General features: G+C 45.9%; 1 protein-coding gene across 1 annotated transcript in view; it reads left to right on the top strand.

Moving 5' to 3' along the window:
- Positions 1-11,555, top strand: part of LOC147123425 (NAD(P) transhydrogenase, mitochondrial-like) — a 285,712-nt gene extending 274,157 nt beyond the window's left edge. The window contains exon 21 of the mRNA XM_085972697.1: positions 9,745-11,555. Coding sequence (XP_085828823.1) covers positions 9,745-9,897 — 153 coding nt within the window. The 3' untranslated portion in view covers positions 9,898-11,555. The remainder of the gene's footprint in view (positions 1-9,744) is intronic.
- The last annotated feature ends 617 nt before the right edge of the window (positions 11,556-12,172 follow it).

The following is a 12,172-nucleotide window of genomic DNA, read 5'->3' as shown; positions in this document are numbered from 1 at the left end:
GTAGGATAGATCCACTGTAAAGTTTTACAGTTCTTTCAGTCACAAGATTGTTGAGGTGCTGCTCCCTGATGGCTCAGTGAATGTATCATGAGTAACTCAGACAGACAGCCCAGTAGGGGGGCTTGGTTTCCAGTCTGTGCTGAATGAACTGATCTCACCTGGGACAATGGTGGGTTGCTATGATTGGCCTCTGTGCCCCGGTTACAGAGGGAAGAATTGACCAGGGCTTCAGCTTCTCACCACTGTCCTATCTGCAGTGCTATCTGCAATCACCATCTGACTTATTGTTGAGCCTTACACATAAATAATGAAGGGTGGCCAGTGGCCATGGAACCACCACTAATAACAACTTGCATTTCTATCGCACTTTTAACAACAACAACTTGTATTTATATAGCACCTCTAATGTAGTAAAATATCCCAAGGTGCTTCACAGGAGTGTTGTAAGACAAAAAATTTGACACTGAGCCACATAACGAGAAATTGAGGCAGATGACCAAAAGCTTGGTCAAAGAGGTAGGTTTTAAGGAGCGTCTTAAAGGAGGAAAGAATGGTAGAGAGGTGGAGAGGTTTCAGCAGGGAATTCCAGAGCTTAGGGCCTAGGCAATAGAAGGCACGACCACCGATGGTTGAGTGGTTATAATCAGGGATACTCAAGAGGGCAGAATTTGAGGAGCGCCGATATCTCGGAGGGTTGTGGGGCTGGAGGTGATTACAGAGATAGGGAAGGACGAGGCCATGGAGAGATTTGAAAACAAGGATGAGAATTTTTAAATTGAGGCATTGCTTAACCGGGAGCCAATGTAGGTCAACGAGCACTGGGATGATGGGTGAACGGGACGTGGTGTGAGTAAGAACACGGACAGCAGAGTTTTGGATGATCTCAAGTTTACGTATGGAATGAATGTGGGAGGCCAGCCAGGAGTGCATTGGAATAGTCGCGTCCAGAGGTAACAAGATGAGGGGTTCAACAGCAGATGAGTTGAGGCAGGGGCAGAGTCAGGCCATGTTGCAGAGGTGGAAATAGGCAGTCTTAGTTATGCTGCGGATATGTGGTCGGTAGCTTATTTCAGGGTCAAATATGACACCAAGGTTGAGAGCAGTCTGGTTAAGCCTCAGACAATGCTAGGGAGAGGGATGGAGTCAGTGGCTAGGGAACGGAGTTTGTGGCGGGAACCGAAGACAATGGTTTTGGTCTTCCCAATATGTAATTGGAGAAAATTTCTGCTCATCCAGAACTGGATGTCAGACAATTTAGAGACCATGGAGGGGTCGAGAGAAGAGGTAGTGAGGTAGAGTTGGGTGTCGTCAGCGTACATGTGGAAGCTGACGCTGTGTTTTCAGATGATGTCGCCAAGAGGCAGCATGTAGATGAGAAATAGGAGGGGGCCAAGGATAGATCTTTGCGGGACGCCAGAGGTAACGATGCAGGAGCGGGAAGAGAAGCCATTGCAGGTGGTTTTCTGGCTACGATTAGATAGATAAGAATGGAACCAGGCGAGTGCAGTCCCACCCAGCTGGGCGATGGTGGAGAGGCATTGGAGGAGGATGGAGTGGTCAACCGTGTCAAAGGCTGCTCAGGCCGAGAAGATGAGGAGGGATAGTTTACCTTTGTCACAGTCACAAAGGATGTAATTTGTGACTTTGATGAGAGCCATTTTGGTACTGTGGCAGGGGCAGAAACCGGATTGGAGGGACTCAAGCATGAAATTCCAGGAAAGATGGCCACGGATTTGGAAGGCGACAACACATTCAAGGACTTTGGAGAAGAAAGGGAGGTTGGAGATGGGGCGGTAGTTTGCAAGGACGGAGGGAATCAAGGATTATTTTTTGAGGAGAGGGGTAATGACGGCAAATTTGAAGGAAGGGAGCTGTACCTGAGGAGAGAGAACCGTTAACAATATCAGCTAACATGGGAGCCAGAAAAGGAAGTTGGATGGTCAGCAGTTTAGTGGGAATAGGGTTGAGGGAGCAGGAGGTGGTCTCGTGGATAAGATAAGCATGGTGAGATCATGAGGGGAGATTGGCGAGAAACTGGAGAAAGATGCAAGTTCAGGGCTAGGGCAGGGGGGAACCTTAGAGGAAGTTTGGCCTGGTGGGCTAGGGGAAGGAAGGGAAGTGACAGAGGCAGCTGATGGGATGGTCTCAATCTTAAGAGACAAAGAAGTCCATGAGTCCTAGCACTTGTTGGAGGTGAGGGTGGAGGAAACAGGGGAGAGGGATTTAAGAAGACGGTGAGCAGTAGAGAATAGAAGACGGGAGTTATCTTTGCATTCCAGAATGATCGTGGAATAGTGAGCAGTTTTGGCAGACAAAAGTAGGACCCGATAATGCTTTATGTGGCCCAACCAGATCTGGCGGTGAATGGCTAAACCAGTTGTCCACCATACCTGTTCAAGTCTGCGTCCCTTGGACTTAAGGGAGTGAAGGTGAAGGCCGTACCGGGGGAACGGCCAGAGTGAGAGAGAGTAATGGTTTTAATAAGGACTAGGGCTTCAAAGGTTTAACGCAGAAAGATGGCCCAAGTAGAGAATGAGAGGAATGCTAATTCTGGAGGAGTTAAGTGAAGTGACCAAAGCGTTGGATTTTCAGAAGGTTGTTAATGATGGAGGGTGAAATAGGGAGGCGGAGATAGTTCCAGAGAGTGGGAACAAGGCACTTAAAGACTCTACCATCAACAGTGCAGTGGGAAGGTGTTGGATGGGGTGGGGGGGGGAGGTGGGGTGGGAGATGAAAGGCCAGATAATTGGAGGGCATGGGAGGGAACTTGAGGCACACGAAGGTTGGAGAGGTAGGGTGGGGTGAGGCTATGGAGGGATTAGCAGATTACGCCGAGGAATTTAAATTTGATGTATCGGAAGACTGGGAGCCAGGGTAGATTAGTGAGGAGAGGAGTGATGGACAAGTAGGGCTTAATGCGGGACAGAATGTAGGCAAAGTCTGGACAAGGTGGAGCTTGTGCAGGCTGAGCGGCCAATCTAGTCTAGAGGTGACAAAAGCATGGTTAAGGGTTTCGACCGCAATGAGGGTGAGATAGAGGCAAAGGCTTGCAATGGTGGAGGTATGCAGTTCTGGTAATGGCTTGGAAATGGTATTTGAAATTCAACTCTGTGGAACAGGACACCTGAGGTCTTGCACAGCCTGTAATTCAGCTGAAGTGATCTGGCAGGGAAAGGAATGGAGTTAGTGGCAAGGGAATGGAAATTTTGGGCAGGGTTGAAGCGTGGTTTTTATGTGGAAGTTGCATATAAATGACGATGAGTGACCTGATTTATTTCACACTTACAGTGGTCCAAATTAAATGTATTATCAACATGTGTATGGATACAGACGTATCCTAAAGGCAAATACTGTACTGTATACTTCCCTCTTCCTTTTCTCATATAATACCCACCAGCCCCCCTAAAAAGTGTGGCTGATATGTACATGCGAATATTAGATACCTTTCTTTAGAAAAACAAAAAACACAAGTGTTTTAAAAATAGTTGACAGACTTTTGGCTGATGATTTTGAAACACGACTAATTTTAACATTACTGGGATTGAGATTACATTTGTGGTGTGAGCCTCCAGTTACATCATCCACCACCACCCACTGTCTACAAAATCAAGTAGAAACAAACTAAAAAGAGATTAGAAGACAAACTACTAGAAATGGGTGTTAGCGCAATATTCTGTAAAACATGTTTTTTTGGGTCATTTGTAGGATTTTGAACAGGTGAGATAAGCAGTTTTGCCTCCTTATCAGCACCTTGTTTGAAAGGAGTGACAGATAAATGATCCTTTATGTAACTTTCTTAAATGATTTGATCTCAGCATGTGGGTAACACAGGCAAGTGCGCATTTCTTACACTGAGTAGGTGGTGGTGGGCCTTCTCCTCGAACCGCTACAATTCTTGTGGTGATGGTACTCCCAAAATAGTATTAGGTGGGGAATTCCAGGATATTGACCCAGCAACAATGAAGGAATAGCTAGCTATGTGTCAGAGTCAGGATGTGATGTAACTTAGAGGTGTTGGATTTCCCATGTCATTGCGGCTCTTGTCCTTCTCAGTGACAGAGTGTATCAGTTTACATCTCTGTAAACTGATTGACAACAATCAGTGCAACTGAATCCATCTTCCTGACAGTTCTATGAAGGACTCCCATCCTCACCCTGTAGTGTATGTACCTTTAAGGGGAGAACTACTTTTTACAGCTCCTGTATACTGTAGTACCGGCAGTGACCACACCTGTATATAAACCCTGAGTAGGGATCTGTACGTTTAGTTTTAGAGTAACCCTCATCCAGTAAACACCTGTTGATTGTTCCCTGCAGTCTCGTGTCTAGTTATTGAAGGACACACAACATCAAGATACACGGATCTAACATTGGCGACGAGAAGATTCATACCTACCTGCAACTCTGCATCACCTCCCAGGGATTCGCTCCTGGAGAAAAGTGAAAGAAGAAGGCCGAGTCTAGAAGCACGGGCGTCGACCATCCAGCGGAGACTTGAGCATCGCAGGGGAGGCTGTTGAGAGCTGGGCTTGGTTCTCCAGTCATGGTGGTCCAGCGAAACGGGCTGGCAACAGGTACGGCGCAGACCCTTCCCGGACAGCGGCGGCTAGAGCCGACCGACGGCACAGAAAAAGGCCGAGCAGCGTCGATGGGATAAGAGAGAGGGTAGAGCGCACAGGGCGCAGCCGGTGTTCAGGACCGAGCGGCGTCGACGGGAGAAGAGAGAGGGTAGAGCGCACAGGGCGCAGCCGGTGTTCAGGACCGAGCAGCGTCAATGAGAGAGAGAGGCGCGCAGGAAAATGCACAGAACGCAGCCGGTGTTCAAGGGATGAGCAGCGTCAGTGGGAAAGAATGGAAAACGCGCAGAGCGCAGCCGGTGTTCAAGGGCCGAGCAGCGTCAGCGGGGAAGAAAGGAAAGCACGGGAGACGGCATTTTGAGCCGCAGCGGAGAAGAAGGGAGAGCGTGGGAAAACGCCATTTTGAGCCACAGCGGAGAAGAAGGGAGAGCGCGGGAAAACGCCATTTTGAGTCGCAGCGGAGAAGAAGGGAGAGCGCGGGAAAACGCCATTTTGAGCTGCAGTGGAGAAGAAGAGAGAGCGCGGGAAAACGCCATTTTGAGCCAGTCTAACCACACCCAGGGATGCCGAAGAATGGCAGTATCACAGCGTTCGACAATGAAGTCGAAGATTGGACGACATATGTCGAACGCATAGAAGTGTACTGCAAGGCGAATGAAGTGCCAGATGAGAGGAAAGCACTGGTATTGTTGAATTCAATGGGTGCAAAAACGTATGGCTTACTGTGAAACCTAGTAACCCCAGAGAAGCCAGTGGAAAAGGATTTTGGAAACATAGTGTCAATCCTACAGGACCACTTAAACCCCACACCGCTGCTGATAGCAGAAAGATTTAAGTTTCACAAAAGGAACCAGCATAAAGATGAAAGTAATGCTGAGTATTTAACGGAACTGCGCAAGCTATCGAAACACTGCCAGTTTGGAACGGGACTAGCAGATACTTTAAGGGACAAGTTTGTGTGTGGGCTTCAAAGTGAAGGAACCCAGAAACGGCTTCTATCAGAAAAGGATCTTACGCTGAACAAGGCTTTCAGCATGGCAGTATCACACGAAGCAGCCGCACGGGGCGCTGCAGAGATACAACGGAGACCGCAAGAATATGGCACAAACGAAATGTCATACGGAGCAGTGAAGTGCTATCGCTGTGGCAGAACAACACACGACCATAATGATTGCTGGTTCAAGGACAAAGTGTGCAGACAGTGTGGAAAAGTAGGACACATAGCAAGAGTCTGCAGGTCGGGAAAGAAAACCAGCAGCAAGAAATCTCCACAGGAGAAGTACAAGAAGGTACATAAGGTGACGGAGAGTAGTTCAGACGAACAGAAAAGTGATACAGGCTCCGGAAGCAAGGAGCTGGGTTGTCTGCAACTACATAAGGTGATCAAAACAGAGGATCACCAAACTATCTGGGTCACGCTCAAGATAGCCGGAGTCCAAGTGAAAATGGAATTGGACACAGGATCAGCCCTAACAGTCATAAACCGAAGGGACTACAAGCGGCTATTCTCACACATACCCTTGAGAGATACAGAGATTGTCTTGAAGACGTACACGGGGAAAAAAGTCTACCCCAAAGGAAAAATAAGGGTGAACGTTATATATAACGGCAAGGAAACACCAAAAATGGACCTATATGTATTGCCAGATGGAGGACCACCACTACTAGGACGTGAATGGATCCGGAAGATACAGCTAGATTGGCATTCCATACAAGCACTGACTGTAGATGCCAAAAAGGATGACGACGTCACACCTGGACGACTGTCAAAAATGCTAACTGACGCACAAGAAGTGTTCCAGGAGGGACTCGGAACACTAAAAGGCATAACAGCGACGATCAAAATAGAGGAAAATGCAAGCCCAAAGTTTTTTAAGGCCAGACCAGTGCCTTATGCGATCCGCCCAGCCGTCAAAGCAGAGCTGGAAGGTTTGGAACGTTCAGGAGTACTGTCTAAAGTGGACTGGAGCGAGTGGGCTACACCCATCGTTCCCGTAATGAAGAGGTCGTTGAGTAATACGCCTGGGGAACCAAAGAAGGTCCGCATCTGTGGGGATTTTAAGCTGACAGTGAACCCAGTCCTTCACACGGTGCAATATCCGCTTCCACGAATTGAGGATATTTTCGCCTCGCTATCTGGAGGGAAACGCTTCACTAAGATTGATCTGGCCCAGGCGTACCTGCAAATGGAGGTAGAAGAAGCCTCGAAACAGTACCTCACGATAAACACTCATAAAGGCCTCTACCAATACAACCGGCTGGTGTTCGGGGTAGCATCAGCTCCGGCTATTTGGCAAAGGGCAATGGATCAAGTCCTGCAAGGGATTCCAGGGACCCAGTGTTATTTGGACGACATCCTGGTCACGGGCGAAAATGACAGTGATCACCTTGTCAACCTGGAGCAGGTGCTCACTAGATTGAAGGAATATGGGCTCCGAGCAAATTGCCACAAATGCGAGTTTTTCCAGAAGCAGATCTCGTATTGTGGCCACATTATTGATGAAGAGGGGTTACATAAGTCCCCTGAAAAGATTGAAGCAGTAGTCAAGGCTCCAGCGCCAGAAAATGTGTCCCAACTGAGGTCGTTCCTCGGGCTGGTCAACTACTACCATAAGTTCTTGCCGAATTTGTCTACAGTACTACACCCACTGAACACCCTACTGCAAACGGGGGTACCATGGAAGTGGAATGACGAATGTAAACGAGCTTTCCAGAAGTGCAAAGAATTGATCACATCAAAAGAGGTGTTGGCTCATTTCAACCCAGCAGTACCAATTCGGTTGGCGTGTGATGCATCACCCTATGGCATTGGAGCGGTGCTGTCGCACAAATTCCCGGACGGCTCGGAGAGGCCGGTAGCCTTTGCGTCTCGGTCACTAGCCTCAGCCGAGCGTAACTACGCCCAGATTGACAGGGAGGCCCTCAGCCTAGTGTGGGGAGTGAAAAAGATCAACCACTATCTGCACGGGCAGAAGTTCACCTTGCTGACTGACCACCAACCACTTGTCTCCATCTTTAATCCAAAGAAGGGCGTTCCGGTGATGACTGCGCAACAGCTACAAAGATGGTCCCTTTTTCTAGGGGCGAACCAGTATGAAATCGAGTATAAGGGCACGAAACAGCATGGAAACGCTGATGGGCTATCACGCCTGCCACTGCCTACCGCGGAGGAAGCACCAGCAGTGGACCCTGTCGAAATATTTTATTCGACTATAATTGAACGCTTGCCAGTAACTAACACTGATATAGAGAAGGAGACCCGAAATGACCCGACACTGTCTCGGGTATATGACTTGACGGTGAAGGGATGGCCAACACATGGCGACTCACTGTTGCCAGCATTCTCATCCAGGAGAGAACAGTTGTCAGTATGCCAGGGGACCTTGATGTGTGGATCCCGAGTGGTAATTCCACCCAAGGTAACGGAGAAAGTGCTAAATGAGCTTCACGAAGGCCATCTGGGAGGGGTGAAAATGAAAAGCCTTGCTAGGGCTTATGTGTGGTGGCCGGGGATCGATCAGCAAATCGAGGACCTGACAAAGAGCTGCTCAGGATGCCAGAAGGTCCAAAATGCACCACCACATGCCCCTCTACACCCATGGGAGTGGCCCTCATCTCCATGGCAACGGGTGCATATTGATTTTGCTGGTCCATTCATGGACAATGTTTTTAATAGCCGTGGATGTGCACTCGAAATGGCCTGAGGTGATCAAAATGTCGTCCACCACCACGGAGAAAACTATTGCAGTCCTACGGACCATATTTGCCAGGAACGGCTTGCCAGAGCAGATTTGCTCTGATAACGGACCACAGTTTGTGTCCGAAGAGTTTCGAAGATTCATGAAAAGGAATGGGGTAAGGCATTACACATCCGCCCCGTATCACCCAGCCACAAATGGATTGGCTGAGAGGTTCGTACAAACCTTTAAGAAAGCAGTAAGGGCCATGTGCGATGACGACATTCCACTGCAGTATAAGGTGGACAATTTCCTGTTAGCCTACAGAAATGCGACACATGCAGAAACCAACCAGACCCCGGCCATGATGTTCTTTAACCGAAGGTTGAGATCTCGTCTGGATTTGCTCAGACCAAATGTACGAAGAGATGTTGAGAATAAGCAATTCCAGCACATCAATGAGAAGCCGACAAGGAGCTTCAATGTAGGGCAACCAGTCTTGGCCCGTGACTACCGAACAGAGAAATAGCAACCAGGAACGATATGCACACGGCAGGGGCCACTAATGTACACAGTGGATGTTGGGGAGAACATTGTGAGATGCCATGTCGACCAGATCCTAGAGTCACAGGAACGAGTCAACCCCATGTCTCGCGTACCTGGTGATGAACCTGACATACAGGTAGCATCTACACCAGAAACAGTAGTATCGGAAGCTGATGAACCAACTGACGACAGGGCCTCCGCACCAAGAGCAAGACACTCAGGAAAGGCGCTATCCAGAAAGGATCAGGAAGCCGCCCCAAAGACTGAATTTATAAATGGACTATTTTATTTAATGTGCATGTTAAAAGTGTTAATTGTTAAATGAATGTTATGGTACTGTTAATCTAAAAGGGGAGGAATTGTAGTGTATGTACCTTTAAGGGGAGAACTACTTTTTACAGCTCCTGTATACTGTAGTACCGGCAGTGACCACACCTGTATATAAACCCTGAGTAGGGATCTGTACGTTTAGTTTTAGAGTAACCCTCATCCAGTGAACACCTGTTGATTGTTCCCTGCAGTCTCGTGTCTAGTTATTGAAGGACACACAACATCAAGATACACGGATCTAACACACCCCAAGTCTCTTCTTCTGCTCATTCTTCATTTGTGGAAGTTGGATGGTGAGTGCTGGCAGGCAGTGCGACCATGGGAGGCATCACAGCTGAGACAGATCCTGCCGTCAGCTGATGTGTGCGCACTGTCTTTCAGTAGTGATCACTGATTAGCAGTCGGAGGCAGGGATTTTTTCTCTCCCTAGGCCAGGGATACCTGATCTCAGCCAGGCCGTTTGTAGCAACCCGATTATTGCCCTGGCTGAGATCACTCAGAACAGGCTAGGGATCAAACCTGGGACAGTCCTGATGTGTTTATTTATCCACTGAGCTACTGGCAGAGCCCTCAGTTACTGGCTCGTGACTGACATATTGTTGTTGTTTTTCCAGGTTGTTGTGATGAAGAGATCTCTGGGAGTCGGCTATGCTGCTGTTGACAATCCAGTATTTTACAAACCCAACACTGCCATGTTGTTGGGTGATGCAAAGAAGACTTGTGGTGCACTGCACGCAAAAATCAGAGAATCAGCTGAATCCAGCTAAATACAACAGAATGTTTGGCAGCTGAGGCTTTTAAGTAATCAGCGTTAATCGAAAGCAAAAGGCTCAAAGTAACTAAATCCATCATTTAAATTGTTGGACCAGAAGGTTTTGAACAAGGAAGATGACATACACAAGTGTTTGCATTGATGGCTTCCCTAATCTTTTTTACGTACTTGCTACCCTTTTACATTGAAGTGTGGAAATTGTTTGCACACCGTACAGAATTGTACTATTGGAAATTAAATTTGCTGGTTTTATATCAGGGAGAATAGTTGCTCACAATGTATTTTTAGTAGAGGCATAGCAGCAAGTGAATTTTTATATGGAGGTTCTGCGGAGCACTTTGCTGTACTAAACCACTGATGCAGCAAGCATGTTTGTGGTTGCCTCATTAATAGAGAAACCATATGATGTGGACTACATAATGTGCCCCCTGCTGTAAAATCTCTTTTGTATAGGTGCCAAAGCCAGCATTATAGAGAAGATCTACTCTATAATATATTAAACAATCTTATGCCAGCAATTATTCAAATGCAACATTTGGAATATGCACAACTGAATAAATATTGTCTGTAGGCCAAAATGTGTTCAACAAACCACATGCTCCAAAATAGTCATTTTTTTAATAGAAATGTCAGCCAACAAAATAATAGAACCATCTTTTTATATTGCATTGAAAAACTTTGTGTGCCAGATATTACTACCGTATATATACTGATAAAATGGACTTTCATTTTCAATTGATTACCGACCTAAAATTTTTTGTAAGCTGTGTCATTGATGCAGTGGAAAATGGCCAACGTGCTATAAAACTATAGGCTGTGTTGTGTGTATTGTGTGAAGGTGAGAGACAGCAAATGGCTGTAAATAGATGAAATATAATGTCAGACTAGTATGGAGCCTACAATAATTGTCATTTTAATGAAATATATCAGGAACTTGTAAAATCACAGTGAAGCAATATGTTTACATAACAGACGTCTATATATTGGGACCATCTCTAAATCTTATTGAAAGGTCTATTATAATATTTTTATGGCTACCTCTTAAGTTTCTTACTAGGTCAATTCAAATTGACCAACTGTTACTGATCTGCAGCAATAGTATTTGTTTTATGAATGCCATTTTAAATTGCACACTGTCACATAAGAGCAACAAGACTTTTGGTTTATTAGTCATTGTAATGAGTTCTGTTAAGTTACATTTTTAATTTTAATTTTGGGTTGCAAGGTCCCTCAAACATTAAAACTGGCAGCTAGGATTAATTAGTGTGTTGTGTTGTTTAGTGCATTCTGTGGTCAGATTGCAGAATAGTTTACAGTGCAAGGCATTGTGTAACAAACCTATTCCATAAACACAAGGAGGAAAAACTCCATCTAACAAAATGTAACATTTGTAAATATTTATGAGAAGGTTTGAATGCTTAGAACTTTAGATCATACTGGCTGTAAAATATTTGGTTACTTAAAGATCACTAGATGTAAAGGTGCTGCGTGTTGTTCCAAGTTCTGTTTGCCTACAATGTATCTACCTTTATAAGTAGAGGAAGTTGGATTTGCTGTTTTAAATATTAAATTCAGCATGCTGCAGGATGAGAAACCAGCAAGAATCTGCATTGTGCTCCTCAAAGAAAATAGTTTAATAAAGAACCTGACTAAACCGTTTATCTAGTGTTTGTTTTTATTAAAGCACAAATTTCGAGATTAGTAACTGTTAAAACACCGTTAAGGATCTTTATGATTGTAATTTGAGGGAATTGTGTTTGTTTAATAAGCTTTTTCATTGTAAGGAAGATTAAACTCAGCATTTCAAAGAAGTGGTTGGTGTAGTAAGGTTTGAATACTGGCCTCTGGGCTTCAGTCCAATACAGACAAGTAGGTTCAAGGTTTTGTCTTTGGCTGTGGAGGGTCCCCTGTGAAATTAAGCTAAGAGTGCAGGAGTTTATAGCACAAGTCTGCCCACACAGTCATCATTTACACTTTATGACCAGGGTGATTGGAATACTTAGCACTGAAGCTGCTTTATAAAAATATAAATCACATTTTTATTTTATACTTGAGGCTGTGACTCTTTCCTATGACATGGTTCCATGAGCACGAGGCACCTATGAGTACCTCACTCCCATGGCTATTATTCACTGGTCAGCCTTGGAAGTGATTCTTGCAGGCTGTTTGATCACAGCTGAGAACTGAGCCGAGTTCTGTCATGTCACATGATTATTTTTCCCCTCTCTGCTTCCCAGCAAGGGTAGTGATATATGAGGATGGGGAACGCT

This window comes from Somniosus microcephalus, chromosome 2 (genome assembly GCF_052327205.1).
Source record: "Somniosus microcephalus isolate GS21.2 chromosome 2, FLI_Smic_1.0, whole genome shotgun sequence".
NCBI lineage: Eukaryota > Metazoa > Chordata > Chondrichthyes > Squaliformes > Somniosidae > Somniosus > Somniosus microcephalus.
This window is presented reverse-complemented; position numbering and strand designations above follow the sequence as displayed.